Raw genomic sequence first — 17,458 nt, 5'->3', positions numbered from 1 at the left:
AGTCAGCGGTAACACGTTTATGGATATAGCTCTGTGTAACCCTCATAAGGACTGATCGATATTCCTTTCAACTCTTTCTTTTCTCGGTTGTCGCGGCTGAAGCGTAGACAAGGAAAATGACGTCGGTATCCTAAATATGTAACTGAAATAGGTTATTGGAATGTACAAGAAGAAAAAAGTGAATAACTTGTATTATTATTATTGTGGGAAATCGAGGGCAACCGCCACGTAGGCATGATACGGTGTACTGAAAATTTTGCTACATAAAGGCCATAGTTACTTTGTTACTGTGAACAATTGTACAACTAATCTCGACATGAGAATGCATACAAGAAGCGTTATTCTGGTTGGAATTCTCTGTTCTCTACTGTTTATCTTCTTCTCTTTGGAACTTTGGCCGCTTCTTTTCGCTGACGATGAATCTGAAGTGAATTCCCCTTTGGTAGACAAAGATGTTTCCGAAATTCGTTTGAGGATTGGATCGCCGCTTCCCGACAAGCGAGATTCTAAATGTTTGATGCACAATTGCTTTGACATTTTTCAATGCAAAGTCAACGAAAACAAACTGATGTCCGTCTATGTATATCCATACACTCGCTTCTTGGACGAAGATGGAAAAGCAATCAACAAACCAATGTCGCGAGAATTCTATGAACTCCTGTCAACTATTGAAGAGAGTAAATACTACACTCCCGATATCAAAAAGGCTTGTATTATAATTCCTTCAATTGATACCTTGAATCAGAAAGGTCTCGATCTTAGATGGACAGCCAGAAGTCTTGCGGAGTTACCAAGGTGAGGTTTGATTCTCATTCACAGTACCTAATAATATAAAGCATGATTTCCTCGAGAACTTTCTAATTGACAACTTTGACTTGGTGGAGTTAAGACTATGATAAAGAAAAGTGATAATTACATGCATAACAATAAACTGATTGAAACGTCTTGGAAAGGTCTCCATTCAAGGACCATATTTGTTATTGTTGCTAGTCCCTTGACAAGGAAACCTCGATGTAATCTGCTTAGTTTATAGTAATATTTTCACCAGCAAGTTTTCACTCCAGTAGTCCCAGTCAATTTTTCTTTGCCAATGTGTACAGATGTACTGAGATGTACAACCATCTTTCAAGGAAAGGTTTTAGTCTTATCACCGTAAGGGGGCACTGAGGGCTTTTGAAAACCCCAATAGGGAAGAAAATGAAAAATAACTGGCAAGTATGGCAAGAAAAATGACTTTATACTGTACTATATATAGTGCAGACAAATATGCTATGTCAACATGTAATTGAATTCTACAATTGCTGCTATGATTATTAAGGTTAGAGAAACCACATCATGTTCTTATTTCTGACAATTAAGCATTAAAAGTGCAGAGGAAGACAGAAAGTCAGAGCCAATTTCTTAAAAGAATGATATATTATCAGTTATTTTTTTCACCTTTTTTTAATCTATTATATCCAAGGGGAATGCCTATTCTTCTTTTATTTGTCAATCTAGATCTAAAGGACTGACTTTTTCTTACTTTTTTTGATATAAAATTTTTAGTTGGAGTGATAGAGGAAAAAATCATTTGTTATTTAACATGCTGCCTGGTAGTGCACCTGAATACAATTCAACATTAGATGTTGCAACTGATAAAGCTATCTTGGCTGGGGCTGGCTTTGCAACTTGGAGCTACAGGATAGGATATGATGTTAGCATTCCTGTTTTCAATCCGCTCACAAATAAAAAAGTTGTCCTACCACAGAAAAGGTCAGTGATTCATGAAAAAAAAACAAAACAAAACAAATCAACAATTAACGTAACAGTAACGACTTATCACACTTTCTTGATTACCATCTTTAAGTTTAAAGGTGAGCGAGCTGCTTTTGTAATCTTGAAAAGTGAAATTTCAATTGATAGCTTAAACCCTTACACGAACGAATATTGCACAATCCTAGGTTCTTTAAAGTGCTATGTGGTGCCTGAATTGCCATAATTTATTAACTTAAGATGCTAGTGTCTCACTCACATGCTGATTGTTAAAGCTCATAATTTTGTTAGGATAATTGTTTTTCAGTGCTTCCTAGAGCCTATAGAAGTAAACTCAATTAATCTACAGTGAATCAGTGGTGTATGAATGCAAAGCAGGTTCTTGGAAGGCTCAACTTCAGCCCAATCTTATATTTATACCAATAGCAAGGCATACATTTTATTTGTCAAAAAATGTCTTTGTTCACCCTCCAAGGTATCAGTCCTTGATCAATGCACAATCACTCAGGTTCTGTAACAGATAAATATGCTAAGCTTGGTGGGCCAGTTGATGTAGGTGGATTGGTCAGTGGGCGACTTATTGGATACCTTACAATGATATATCAGGTCTTGTTTAATACTGTTGACAGCAAACAGAGGAATCTCGGGCTCAGTCTAATTTTTGGGCCCTGTGAGTAGAGATACCAAGCAGTAGCACTTTTCCCTTCTTTGTGTTTTCCTTGACAATTTTGTTCTTTGTTCAGGAAAGCTTTTGTCATTTTTTTACCAGTAGCCTTCAGGTAATACCTATCTTTATTTGTAAGAAGGCTTAAAGTAAATTGCATCAAATCTCAAAGGTTACAAATTATTAACCTTCAGTTATTAGCAAACTTTATTGTAATTTGATATTTAGAGGAATTTTTATATATTTAAATAATAATAATAATAGTAATGAATACATAAATTGAAGCTTCCCCTTAGGGGCTTTTCAGCCACAGTGTAAACTAAGTAAGTGCTTAAAAATCCCCACTGGCAAGAGGCAGACCAGTGGGCTATGTACAGAGTGCTGCCGAGGAGTTGAACTAGGGGCAACCGAGAACAAATCCAGTGAGTGGCAGGGTGGTGGACTTGAACCCCGGACACCGGATTACAAGCCCAGCACCCTGACCACTCGGCCACGCGGCCTCCTCATTTGGATGATTTTTTTTTTGCAGGTCAAGTGATTGGTTGTTTGTGTCATCACAAACAAATATGAACCATCTCTTCAGAAGCCAGCTGGAAGAGGTTGAAAGAGATAATTCACGTTTCTTGATCCTAAACCACTGCCCTCGTGATCCTAACAATGTGCACAAGAGATGCAAAGGCTCAGAGACTTATCAGTATCCAGACATTTTACAAGTTAGTTTTTACTTCTATCAATCTACTGGTGCCATTGTTGCCCTGATGAGGGGGTAATCTTGAAATGTTACCTTTAGAAACTCTACATGATTACTAGTCAACAATTATTGGATGAGGTTGAGCATGATAGCGATAATTATCAAGGCCAAAGTTTGTGTTATCTGCCGAAGCCAAAGGCTGAGGCAAATAACACAAACTGAGGCCTTGATAATTATCGCTTTCATGCAAAAACCAAATCCAATAATTGTTTTATGCATCTTCCTGAGCAAGACAAGAGCACATAAAACTGTTGTCTGTAGGTATGACATCTCTTCTACATATATAAAATCTATTGTCTGTAGGTATGAGATAAGAGAATGTACAATAATTTACATTATTAACTCAGTTGATAAAACCGAATTATTTTCATATTCCCCTCCACTAATTTAGCATCACAGTTTCTATAGGAACTTGCCCCCATTATCCATTTGCTGGTCCCATAGTTTTATTACATTTTCAATTATTAATGCTTTGTAGTCTCATTTATCTTTAGTGTTCTGTAGAAGGGAAAAGAAACAAGTATATTGATTTAAATCCTTGTAAACTACTTGAATGACTAACTTATTGCCTAACTCTGCTTATTTTAGCATGCTACCTTCTGTCTGGTAATTCGAGGCGTCAGATTGGGCCAAACAACTCTGCTGGATGCTTTGATGATGGTAGGCTTTATCAATGTTTGGATGAATATCGAGTGTTTATTTATGAAAAGTATATCAAGTGTTGGAGCAAGGAATGTCTTAAAAAAAAAAAAAAAAGACCATCAAACTAATTTGAATTAATTGACTTTTTTAAACTTTTTCAGACAGGTTTTGAAATGTAATCTTTTGGTGTTAGTTTTTTGAAGCATGATCATTTATTATGCATTAGTCAAGTTAGATATGCTTGGTTACTTAACAAAATTTGGATAATCGGACACCTTAGACCAAAATCTCTTTAAATTATACAGGGTAGTATTAACCACTTGGAATTTGCTTTCATTGACAGACTGGGTTCAGAAAATCAGAAAAATCAGTTTTGTCTGCAAAGAAGAAGGCAACAACAACATTTTCTCTAAACTTTTAGCTAGTCTAACTAACTAAAATTGTTTTTGCAACCCTTCTCCTATGTGTTTTGGTGAAATTTAGGTAAAAAATACATGCCCAGTGTTATCCTTTACTTTAAGCAGGACAGATAAAAGAAAAGAGCAACCTCTTTACCTGTTACATTTTCAAGAATTCCAAGTTATTTTAAGCAGTTATATTTTTAGGGGTATTACAGGCAGTAAATTTTATCAGTTACCACCTAAAATGGAGAGTGTGTGCCATGTCTTATGTTGGGTGTGTGCCTTTTCTTTAGGGCTGCATTCCAGTTGTCATAGGGGATGACTACATTTTACCATTCTCTGATGTGTTAGATTGGAAAAGGTAATTGAAAAGTACCTGTAGTGTCTGAAAAGGAAAATTTAAAATATATCTATAAGTTTTGCAATGCAGCTCAATTGCTTCTGCTCATTATTGTAATTAGTAATAATAATTCAACTCAAGTGAAAATTAGAGTGTTTTGTACATGCTAATTGCCTTGCTCAGAGGTGATTAGTAAGTACAATAGAACCACATTAATTTGAACACCAACAGAAAAATAAATGATTCAAGTTAGCAGGTAGTAAATGACTGAAAACATGGGGTGACAAGGGAAGTTGGATCTTGTTCATGTTACCCAAGGGTTTGAGTCAATTAAGTTCAACTTGGTGGATTTTTACTGTACTATTACTATTTTCTAGCAGCAAAAGAGACAAAATTGCATGTTAAGAGTTAAATTTCTGACTTGTTTTGGTATGTGTGACAGAAATAAACTAACGGTACTCTTTGGTTTCTGTGTGTTATTATTCACCTCTGTATCAGAGAATGTGGTGGACATTTACCTTCACTTTGCTGAATAACTGTTAGTTATTCAGGTGATCATGCTCAGAATATTGGTCACTGTAGATGAACAACGAAATATTGTAATTAACAATTATTCGCCAAAGGCAAGGTGAATATCGTGAATATCCCCGAGACGAAGTCGAGGGGATTATTTGACAATATTCACCGAACCTGAGGCGAATAATTGTTTATAATTTCAGAGCTGAACAACAGAAAATTTCTAAAATCATAACATTTTAGTAACATTTATTAACTTTTATTTTAACATTTTATATAAACTGCGTGGAGCGGTTTATATAGCGTCATATAAGGAACCGCTCGACCAATCAGATTGCTGGAAACTATTTGCCCAGCTCTGAAATTATACTAATGTAATTTATAAAGATTTATGAAGCTAGCCAGTGCTGCTGAAGAGCACAAACTTTCTTGGTACTCAACTTGAAATTCCTTTTTGATTACTGGTATGTCATTGTGTTTTGTTACACGTTTGTATGAGTTTCTCTTTTGATCTCAAAATCTTCTCAAAATTTTGTACATCAAGGATTTAAATCCATGGTCTGCATTTGAGTGCAATTTGGATTTTACTAGTCACTGCATGCTGTGTTTGAGGTTAATCTTTGCAAGAAAATTTTTTAGTGTAGCATCATTGTGTGATTCACTGTCAGTATCAGTTTAGTGGATGGAGTGTACCTGATTAAATTTTGTGCCTTTTGTTAAAGGGGAGCAGTTCATGTGGTGGAGAAAGAGATCAATCGCATCCCTGCTATTTTAAGAGAGATCTCATCCAGTCAAATTGAAGACATGAGGAGACAGGTACCATTTACAGCAATTTACTAACTAAAGGCTGAATCTCAGAACCCTCAAGAAGTCTCCTAATTCCTTGCTCCCTCACAATTTCAATGATGGAAAACAATTCATTGGTCGAACTAAATGGCTTGTTGGTGAGACCAAAGCATTTTTCCCATGTAGCTATGATTCTGTGTGTCTTTCAGCAAGACACACAGAATCATAGCTGCAGAGCATGAACAAGGGATAGTATGCTGTGTGCATGTACACTAGGGCATGGGAAAAAAAAGCTCTTCAATGAAAAAATTACAATGCTAATATGCCTGAGAAATATTGGATCATCTTTTCAAAAGAAAAATCGAGTTTCCAGATGGGATTTGAACCCACAACCCTCCGTGATCTAGTCGGATGCTCTAACCACTGAGCTACAGGAGACTCTATGGTGAGCAAGGATCAATTAGTGGGTATTGACTAGAACCGCATCACGCGGCTACACAGCCAAACATCAGCTAGCGCATAGAAGCTCACTAACATCATCACGCTGTCACATTAAAGCTGATGTTTGGCTGTGTAGCCGCGTGATGCGGTTCCAGTCAATACCCACTAATTGACCCTTGCTCACCATAGAGTCTCCTGTAGCTCAGTGGTTAGAGCATCCGACTAGATCACTGAGGGTCGTGGGTTGAAATCCCATCTGGAAACTCGGTTTTTCTCTTATATCAAAAATTGTTTATTTCATCTTTTCAAAAGACCATTAAAAAACGAGGCAAACATAAGTTAAACTACTCAAGAGGTCAAATTTTCCAGTATCATAGGTATCATAGTCTTGGTTTGTTCATGAAACTGTCTTTTATCTTTATGTCATCTTCTAGCCAAAAAACATCATGAGCTTTGTGGAAGAGTTGCTTGAACACTTGCTTCAATGAGTCACAAAGTCACAAATTAACAAATGGTAAACACCACAGCTCCCAAGTGCATCCATAACTCAATAGCGTACGCTGTGGTGTTTACCATTTGTTTTATAACATAACATTGATACATTGTAGCTAAAGAGTTCCCTTTTATTTAACAAATCTTACGCGACCAGAAAAAACAAGCGCGCGCGGAAAAATAGTCTTTGCATTTGCTCACGTCAGCAGCGTACACCCATGGGCAAATGGGGGACGCTAAATTGACCAATCAGAGCGCGCGCTTTACTCTGGTTATGTGATAATTTATAATCTCAGGTTTTTTCTGGTTTGCCCTTTTAGTCTTAGACCAGCTCATGGGCCGAGGTCGTGTTCGTTAAAGTACAATTAAAATCTGATGTATATGTTTTGATATGATCGTTTTTGTAGGGGAAGTGGTTTTGGGAAAGGTATTTTAGCTCCATGGGAAAGATCGCTCTTACAACAATAAAAGTCATCAATGACAGGGTGTTCCGCTACACGGCTTGGCAGTATGAGGTAAACTACAGTGCTGCTCAAAAAAGCACATAAAACGCGTTAAATTCGAGCATAAGTGCGTTTAAATATAACCCATGCACGTGTCTAAATTGCGCATTTTATACTTCTGTCTCTTTAGTTTGTATGAGCTACCTTATTGTTTTTTCTTATTGTTGACAGTTGTTCGAAAGAATAGACTAATAGCACTAAAGCACTACACGAATTCGAACTACATGTAGACTTGTTCGTTTCAAGCACCGCTCGAGCCGACCTTCGCCATACGCTGTTACATATGTGTACGACTTTGTAATCGGAACTGCATGCAATGAATAGTTCTGTCATTTTTTATTTGGGGGGAGTAGAAATGGAACTCGTGGCACTTCGGCGATGCTTGTTATTTTGAAGTGATTGAACGTTTCTAAAGCTTGTACAAGTAAGATAAATTTTATCATTTCGGGCTGACAAGGCTTGTCCTAGTTTTGCCATTACAGAAAGCAATTTTTAGAAACTTAGATTTTTAATGTTCCTTTTCCTGTCTCCTAGGACTGGAATATCCCCTTTGAGACCTTCTCAGGAAAGAAAACGGTAAGTGTTCAATAAAATTTCTTTAGGGCTACCGTGTTGTGTTATGAAAGATGGAAATCGGAATTGTTCAACGGAAAAAGGACTTGTGCTGTCAAATAATATAATTAAGAAAGAACCTCCATGAAATAAAGACCTATTTACTGGTGTAGTCGGGGAGAAGAACCTTAAAAGAGTTTTACTTGCAGTTGTGATAATTTACTGTAAACATTCCTTAATTTCAAAGGCAACTCTTCTTCCACCACTGTTTTTCCCGTTACGCCCGTACACAAATCAAGGATTTACGGCTGTGGTGCTATGTTATGACAGAGTAGACACCATGTTCAAAGTAATCACGAGAATCGCTGACACCCCCAGTTTGACAAAGGTAAGTTAATTCATCACTCAGAGTTTCTCACATTACTGAGTAATGCAGGCTTTACAGAAAAGAACTCTGTCTCCTGAAACTACTTTTCTCAGTGTTTGTGTGGTGCAACTAAATTTAACTTGGATGAAACTGCGAAATATTAGCTCAATAAGAAGGACAACACAGGCGAAGAAAAAGAATTGCTAATGATGGAGAAGATTAAAACAAATTGAAAATGACGATCTAAAAACGTTGGGCTAAACTCCTCAAGGTGCACAAAACGCAATGTAGCTCCTTTCAAAGACTGCGAATGATCAAGGGAAAAAAAATCAGTTGATTGATCAATGGAGTTTTGAATCTTTCTCTTTCCACTTTCAGATCGTTGTTGTTTGGAATAATGTAAAAAAGGCACCTCCCTCTGGTAAGTTTAAGTGGTATTCCAACTCTTTCTTTGGGTTCGGTACAGGAGGGGGGAGGGGGAGCAGGGATGGGCTCGGTATAGGAGAGAGCAGGGATACCGCAATGGCAAGTGCACTGGCCTCTTACCGTTGTGGTTCGTGCAACTGACGGCAACAGAGACGGCAAAGAACTTGGGGGAGATTGCCAGTGCGGCTGGAATTCCAAATCACTTTTTATATCAGAGGCCCGTTTCTTGTAAATCCCAGCAATCTCTGCCCACTGTTCCTCTGGTCCTCTGTACCTACTGTTCCACTGGTCCTTTGTACCCACTGTTCCACTGTTCCACTGTTCTACTGTTCTACTGTTCTACTGTTCTACTGTTCTACTGTTCTACTGTTCTACTGTTCTACTGTTCTACTGTTCTACTGTTCTACTGTTCTACTGTTTCTACTGTTTCTACTGTTCCTCTGGTCCTCTGTACTCACTGGTCCGCTGTGCCCACCGTTTCTCTGGTCCTCTGAGCTCACTGTTCACTGAGCCTCTGTACCCATTCACTTTACCCTTCCGGAACATCCATCTGTTAATTATTAGTTATTTCAGAACCTGGTATATGAGAGACCTGCCTGGTCCTGAAAACCGTAACCAGGCCTCCCCGGTTTCTCGCCCCTTGGCTACGAAGTGGACACCTGGAACAAGCTGAGAATATGGCTTCAGGCCCCTACAGTGACCGGGATAATTTTTTTTGTTTGTTCTCCTCTTTTGGTGCAAGCATGTCCTTCTTCTTTTCCTCCCAGTGGCGGGTCTAGGGGGCCCCCTTTATTTTGGGTAAAAAAATAAACGCAGAGGGAAGAAAAGCCGACAGGTGAACACACACAAACAAAACCGAGCCCCCGACCCCCCTCCCCCTTTAGCTCGAGGTCTGGATCAGCCACTGCCTCCGCCCACAACTAACCAACATTCTTAATTGTAATGCGACCTGCAAGCATTGTGGATTTCCCCGCTATTAAAATTCAACTTACTTTAGCGATTTACTTTATTTACGAGGAAGTTTTGTATGTCCACTGAAAGCTGTTTTCCTCTTTATAGCTGCCAAGTGGCCTCAATTATCAAAACCAGTGAAAGTCGTCAAGACGAAGGAAAACAAGCTGAGCAACAGGTACTTACGATGTAAAGTAAATCATAATAATCTGAATCATTTAGAACCTCTATTTCTAAGTATTTCTTGCATATTATCGTGAATTGATCTGCCTGCCATCTGTGCTTAGCGATTCATTCACGTGTTTGTACGTTCGTTTGTGTTTTTGTTAGGTTTTTCCCATACAGTGAGGTTGAAACGGAAGCGATTCTTGCCATCGATGACGACATTCTAATGCTGACTCCAGATGAACTGGAATTTGGTTTTCAGGTAAGTATCAACAACAAAGTTTATTTCTTGAATCTCTGAGCTGTCTGGTATCTGCTAAACATGGTTTTCGTATAGGTAATCACATGATTTCGAGTGCAATTTGGAATAAATAAGCACGAGCAGATTTTTTCAAAGACTAACAAAATTGCATGAGCCCGTAGGGCGAGTGCAATAGCCCATTTCCGAATTACCCTTGGCCACATTTTCAAAACGAGTCCTGGTGCTCATCCTTTCATATGATTATAAGTTTTCATTCACATGCAAATTAAACTCATTTTCACAAGAATGGTTGAGCACCAAGCCTCGTTTTGAAAAAGAAGCCAAGGGTAATTCGGAAATGGGCTATTTGTGGTCTTTGAAAAAATTTACAAATGCTTATTTATTCCAAATTGCCCTAGAAAATCATGTGATTATCTATTAATAATATACATGAAAAAATACGAGGTAGCTTCTCATAACTACGCAGAAGAAAAGCGCGCATCACGTCCAAAAATAATTTATTCAAACTCTGCAAGTGACATTGACATTGACCTTGACATTGACATTAACCAATCATTCCGATCAATCAGAATGTCTGGCTTGTTTCTTTCTTTGCACTGAATTAACCCTCTTCTGCATTGAATTAACTCTCTTCTGCACTGAATTAACTGAAAACTGCATTCATCTAAACCAATCAGAACTGAGAAATTTTTTCATGTATATTATTAACGGTAAAACAATGCTTTTTTTTGTCGTCTCTTACAAAAGCTACCAGTTGTAATGAATTTATTCCGTTTTCCGACTTACAACTTACAACAACTGGCTTAATTGAATCCGACCGAGTTTAAACTAGAATTCCAGAGTTCTATCCATTAACGCAACTAAAACATACACACCAAGAACTCCGGCTTCAGTAAAACCACATCTTGTGATCACGTGACTGACAACCAACGAGTCAATGTCAACTAAGGGGGGGTCCCCTGAATTCCGCACATTAGTCAACCTTGTTACAAAGTTCCTCTGTCTTAGTTCCTCAAGAGTGTTACTTATGAGTCGTCCTTGCTAATATATATACAGTGAATGTATTAATTTTGTCAAGTGTTATTCATAGAGCAGTCTCTATCATGTAAATACAGCTAACAGTTGGGCATCCTTCTGTAAATTGTTGTCAGTACCATTCGGTACTTTAAAACAATTTCCTTAACACCCTAACATCCGCATTCATTTTCTCCATACTGTTCTCTATACATTTCCTAATGCGTTGAAAAGGAGAACTTTTGTTAGGTGGTGTTCATATCGTATATTCTCGTGACCTTAATGAGGGGGGCATTGGGGGCCTCTGGGAAACCGCAAAACCGGAGAAAAAAACCTCCAAAACCGATAAACCGGCTAAAAAAGGCAGCAAAACCGAAAACCACATGCAAACCTGACAAAAACGCTACATTTTCACCTTTAAGGTCAAAAAGGAAAAACCGAAAATCGCATCGGAGTTTTCGTGAAAACCGAACACCGAATGCAAAAACACGTAAATTCCGCAAACCGCTCTGAACATCAAAACCGAAGAACCGAACCTTTTTGGCCCAAAAACCGAAAAACCGATCCAAAAAACAGTGAAAACCGCAAAACCGAAAATCCCAACCCCCCCCCCCCTCCACCTCCTTAATATGTCATTCACAGGTGACATTGTAAGGAGAAATTAAGTGCTAGTTCAAGGGTTTCATTGATGTTTTCAGCAGGAGGAAAACTGGTTTTCACAGGCGGGCAAAACTTTTTGAACTGAACTTCTTTATAAGATAAACTTTCTTCCAGATCGTCAAACCAGGTGGGCAAAACCATCCTCACAACCTCACAACCGGTCAATTTGCCTGGTGCCCAGGCCCTTAACGAAATGCCCGTGCTAGTCACTCTGAGAGGTTAAAGCCGGAGTCAAACATTCTTCTTCCCGTGAATAAACAGTCACTTTACCCAGTCTTTTTGGCCCCACGAATAAACAATCATTATTCTTCATTCATCAGACTTGGAGAGAGTTTCCTGACCGTCTTGTGGGATTCCCTGGCCGTGTCCACACTACTCAGAACAACACTAATCGGTTCAAGTATGAGTCAGAATGGACGAATACTGTGTCCATGGTACTCACTGGCTGTGCTTTTCATCACAAGGTAACAAAGTAAAACGTTAAATCTTCGGGTCTTTTTTTAAATTTAGTTAAACAAAGGGGTGCTCACAGGAGAAAGGGGATTATTCGAGAGAGGTTGCTCGATAAGGGAGCTATAGTATATCGCGGACGCTTTCCGACTTTTTTTTTTTTGAAAAAGTCAAAAACAACAACAAAATCAGTGAGAAAAAAAAATTGATGTTCGACTTCCGCGCGGTGCTACGCGGTGGCGCCCCCCTCACATTGACCTTTTTCACCAGGAGGTCCCATTGTAGAACATGTCCACAGCGTGTCTAAACTTTACTTCTTTCCTCGAGCAAAGCAATCCTCAATTATTGACCTATGACGCTTCGCATTTATCAGATCTGACTAAACCGTTGGAGCTGTTTGCTGCTGCCTCCGATTTGTTGCAATTTATATCGTAAAGCTAGGCCGAGAGGACACAGACAGAGTAACCTCAACAATCCTGTTTCATTGGTTTGTTTCCTCACAGCCGTGCTAATAAGCCAAATTTTAATACTATATCCATGGCCCAGTTCAAAAGGCATAGTGCCTTTTGTGTAAACCTCATGTCGCTTTCCAGACACCCTTGTATTGGGGATACCTCCTTCTTGGTGGAGGCAGTTTAGCTGAGTGGTTAGACTGGTGCTGGCCTTGTAATATGGTGGTCCCGTGTTTTAGGCGCTCTTCCTCGTTACCTACTAAATTTGTTTTTCGGTTGCCCCAAGTTCAACTCAGTCCTTGGTTGCACTTCGCTCTGACGAAGGGCTTACGCTCCCAACGTCAGCTTAGAAACTCTTTCCGGTGGCCAATTTACAATACCAACTCAGTTGATAAAACCGAATTAATCCCTCACCGTCGCAGTATCACAGTTTCTTATCATTATTAGTATTATTATTATTGTTATACCTTTATCTAATTACAATACCAACTCAGTTGATAAAACCGAATTAATCCCTCACCGTCGCAGTATCACAGTTTCTTATCATTATTAGTATTATTATTATTGTTATACCTTTATCTAATTCTACTCTTTTTATCGCGCAGTACTTTAGCCATCTGTTCACCTACATGATGCCTGTCTATATACGAGACTGGGTTGACAAGCACATGAATTGTGAAGACATTGCTATGAACTTTATGGTCTCCAACTACACTGGCAAAGCACCGATTAAGGTATGTTGTAATTTCATTCTCAAAAATCTTAAATTCTGTTGTCTTGGGGCAGGACAGTGAGGATTCGAAACGATATCCGCAGTAAAGATGTTCTACCACGCACCTTGGAAGAGAGTTGTTGGTTGCTAAAATAATCGAGGATGACCAGAGATCGCACCGTCTCTACACCATAGGAAAGGGGGGAGGGGAGGGGATATGTTGTGTTAACTGTGTGTTTATTTTATCTGAATTGTGAGATACTTGTGTCACATTCGTCTCGTATACTGCTGGGATCAACTATTTCAAATTTTTTTGGACATCTTATCTTCTGGTGGAGCTCTAACATGTCTCTTGTAGCAGCTTGCAGTTGCTCGTTGTCCCATTTCTCCTCTTGTTTTCTCCATCCCTACGTGAGCCATTCTTACGTGAGTTTGCTGATTTCTGATATTAATTAAAGAATTCTCGTGTTTATTTTGTATTAAGAGAATTTGCTTAAATACCTTTTCATTCCAATGCTAATACAGTTTCTCAAATAGTTATTTATCATAAAACTCCGAGTCTTTAGCTTTAAAATTTTGGATTAATTAGAGACTCTCACATGCATAGGTAACCCCCAGAAAGCGTTTCCGCTGTCCGGAATGTGTGACTGAATCACTGTGGGCCGATCCGAGCCATTTCGTGGAGCGATCAGAATGTTTGAACGAGTTTGTCCGAGCTTATGGCGTAATGCCGCTACAGACGGTCGAGTTCAGAGCTGACCCGGTGCTGTTTGGAGAGGACCTTCCCGCTAAATTGAAACTATATAACCATGTTGGAAGCATCTAGGAGGATTCATGTTTGATAATATAAATGTATTTTAGTTTTGTAATCAAGAGTTAGCAGCTTTCCGGTCGCTCCAGGAGCTATGTTTAAGTATTGTAAGTTAAAGGTTGAACTTTAATAGAACATCAAAAGAGAAAGAAGATAAGAGAAAAGTTAAAAGTGTAAAAATGGCGGGGAAAAGCGGGGTAGTTCGAGTGCTCTTTCTCTGTAATCATACCTGTCCCATATTTCATATTTTCTCTCCAAAGAGTCTTTGGAGGATCTTTCTCCTATCGACAGCATTGGACCAACAGAATTGGGCCTGTATCGTAGATTTTTCACTTTCATTCCAATTTATTTGAGTGTCTCGTTAGTAGTGGTAGAGAGCACCAATTTGATTATGCCGATGAATTTGAGAACTATTTGATGCATGATATTATTATGCCTTTTTTCGTTTCTCCTTTTTGGTTCGCTGAGAAATTTTGCTCATCAGAAGGAAACTTTCAAATGACAGTTTACAGTGGTTGACAAACACCACAAAAGGGTAAGTTGATGTAACTAAGAATGGATGAGGCTGGTTAACCCTTCACACTTTAACATCAGTATGCATATTCTCCATACTGTTCTCTAGACATTTCCTTAGGTGCTCACAAGGAGAATTTGTATAACAATCAAAGCTTCTTGTGCTGGTAATCATTTACTCGATACTCATGATCTCAATGTGTGATTCACCAATATTAACGTAAGAGGAAATTAGATGCTGGTCACTGGAAGCGTTTTAAGGCAGAAGGCAGAAGATTAATATTGACTGATATCGTGAAACTTACACCCAGAGAGTGTGGATTTTAAAAGAGACTTGCACAGGTTTTCTTTCAGTAATCACAAAAAAAAAAAAAAATCATTTATTTCTGGGATTTTTAGGGTTCAAATTTTCTCTCCGTCGTATATATTTGGCTAAGAATTATACCACGTATTTTAAACCTCGTTGATATTTATTAAAATTACATAATGTATATTCACTTTTTATCCCAGTCGGTAAAGATCATTCTCGAATTTTTGTGATACTTTTAAAGGCGCAAGTTAAATTTTATCCGTCACCCTACTAAATGAAAGGGATAGAATTATTTAATAAACAATCGAATTCTTGTCTGTCTGTTTGCTCGTTGAGTTCACATTCTTACTTTCGCAAACCACTTATGACGTTAACGAAGAGAAGCGAGCCTAGGTTTCTACTCCAAAAATCAGGTATTTTCGTTAGTTAGTCAGTTAGTTCGGCAGCATTTACCGTCAGTAGAGATCACTCTTCGTCGCCGCAAATTGTTCGCCATCATTTATTGTCATTTATTGTCATTAGACAATGTTCACCGTCTTCACCAATCATAACCAGGCCCATAACATCATTTACTGTTATCAGGCATAATTCACCGTTATGTAATAAAGATGAAAGATGCTTGTAATGGCGAATGATTAGTAATGATGGCGAATACGGCCAATGGCCACATTTTAAAATCCCAAATAGTAACACCCTTTATTGTTTCACCCTGGAATGTTGAGAAACATTTGCATGACTCAGCTATTCGCTTGACTGAGGTTAATCAAGAGATCATAAGGTTTAGTTGATTAACAGTTACGGATCAACTGCAAGGCTTTCACATTTTCCTGGTTTGTTCCCTTCTTTAACTGCCGCTGTTTCTCGGGTTCTGTCCTAAGAGGCTCTTAGAAGTAGCCTCCCATATCAAAATTATTTGGATATATCAACAAAGTTGAAATGGTAAATTGGCCACCGTAACGATTACAAAAGCTGACGTTTCGAGCGTTAGCCCTTCGTCGGAGCGAATAGAGGAATTGCGGGTATATATCAAATATACCATATCAAACCCGTCGAGCTTTTCACTCTCGGGAACTGTACATCCAGATGGAGGACCGATTAAATGAATGCAAGCTTGCAGAACTTAGATAACTGAGATTCATACAAATTGGCCAATAAGTGCATGAGCAACTGGGTGACCTGAAAATTTATAAAAGAAAAGCGTATAAAGACAACTGGATTAGACAGACGCCAGACTCGGTATGAGGCGTTGTCTCTCAACCTCGTTCCCAGGGCATCTTCCCTTAGTTAGGGGTACAGGGTGGGGCGGGAAAAGGCCCTGGCATCGGTCAGTCACATCGGGACTTTGATTGGTTGATTGATTTAGATAATTTATGTAAAAGTTTGCCTTTTGAAAATAATGTACGCATGATTCCGAAGTCAAAATGGCGGAAAGTATGCCAACTTAGACAAAGATTTCTCCGAGAAATCCGTTTTGCAGACTCTGCGGTGATTCTCACCCCCTACTAAGGGAAAAGGCCCTAGGATCGAGGTTGGTTGTCTCTCATCGCTGGAAGTCGATCTGAATTTTCTACAGCAAGTAACCTATGACAGATGTTGCTTTAGAAACTCACAAATTCTTCTAACTCGGCATATCAACAGTGCTACAAGCTTCTGAACTAACGATATTTTTCAAGGATCTTAAAAAACCTAAAACTGAGTGACTTGAATGACGCTTTTCAACCCCTCCCTTTATATTTTGCTACAAACTTTACTATTCAAAACACAGTAAAAGAGTTGCAGATTTGTTTTACAATAAAAACAGATACAAAAATGAGAATGCAAAGGAAGCCCAGACATTGAAAAGTTGCTCTTGATCAGCTTCGCTTCCATGTTCCGGAGGGGCTCCAAATTAGGCCTTTATAGATTATGCTAGCATAGTTTTTGGCATAATTTGAGCAAACTGGCATAATTTCTGCCAAATAGCAATGCTAGCATAATCCGCATATTTTAATAATTATCGGATCAGTTTTGATGCTACAATTTGATCATTGTTCATCTTTACTCCCAAGCACTTGGTGACGTTATTCGATGTTTTAAGTTGTAGTTCAAGTTGTAGCATTTGTAGTCCACTGCGAATCACTGAGCAGCGTCTGAATGGTCTGAGCCCGGGTCTAGGGTGCACCGGAACCGGAAGTCACATTGTAGGCCGTTTATAGTCTAGTACTAGTGTGCATGTTAACATGAACCACATGTTTATTTGAATTTCATTGTGGATTTGTTGCGTTTCTTTCTTGTAGACCAACGGCTTCTAATTAAAAAATGTATTTTTTGGACTTACTTGCAATTTTTTCAAAGTGCATAATTTTAAAAAAAGGGGCATAATTTTAAAAAACGGGGCATAATTTAGAAAAAAGAGCATAATTTTAGCATAATTTCGCCAAAAAACATGCTACTTTTACTAGCATAATCTGTAAAGGTCTACTCCAAATGGCTCTGAGCGACGTAGTGATTTCCTAGGCAAAATATATTTCAATCTTAAAATATCC

The 17,458-nt window shown here is 38.6% G+C and overlaps 1 protein-coding gene across 1 annotated transcript; it reads left to right on the top strand.

The window, feature by feature from the left end:
• Positions 1–72: 72 nt before the first annotated feature.
• LOC111336973 (exostosin-2) lies at positions 73–14,683 on the top strand. The gene is made up of 15 exons (XM_088736787.1): positions 73–795; positions 1,546–1,752; positions 2,946–3,129; positions 3,756–3,827; positions 4,504–4,571; positions 5,789–5,882; positions 7,193–7,300; positions 7,823–7,864; positions 8,088–8,228; positions 8,586–8,628; positions 9,693–9,762; positions 9,915–10,011; positions 12,006–12,149; positions 13,193–13,321; positions 13,907–14,683. The coding sequence occupies exons 1-15, from the start codon at positions 317–319 to the stop codon at positions 14,123–14,125; spliced, it is 2,097 nt and encodes a 698-aa protein (XP_088592913.1). The 5' UTR covers positions 73–316; the 3' UTR covers positions 14,126–14,683.
• Positions 14,684–17,458: the final 2,775 nt, after the last annotated feature.

The sequence above is a fragment of the Stylophora pistillata genome, chromosome 1 (assembly GCF_964205215.1).
Source record: "Stylophora pistillata chromosome 1, jaStyPist1.2, whole genome shotgun sequence".
Taxonomy (NCBI): domain Eukaryota; kingdom Metazoa; phylum Cnidaria; class Anthozoa; order Scleractinia; family Pocilloporidae; genus Stylophora; species Stylophora pistillata.
This window is presented reverse-complemented; position numbering and strand designations above follow the sequence as displayed.

What these genes read in the sequence shown, in the direction of transcription:
- LOC111336973 (XM_088736787.1), top strand. Translation starts at nt 317, where the DNA reads ATGAGAATGCATACAAGAAGCGTTATTCTGGTTGGAATTCTCTGTTCT. An exon ending in AGTCTTGCGGAGTTACCAAG is followed by an intron (nt 796 to 1,545) that starts GTGAGGTTTGAT and finishes TAAAATTTTTAG; the next exon opens with TTGGAGTGATAGAGGAAAAA. An exon ending in ACACCCCCAGTTTGACAAAG is followed by an intron (nt 8,229 to 8,585) that starts GTAAGTTAATTC and finishes TTCCACTTTCAG; the next exon opens with ATCGTTGTTGTTTGGAATAA.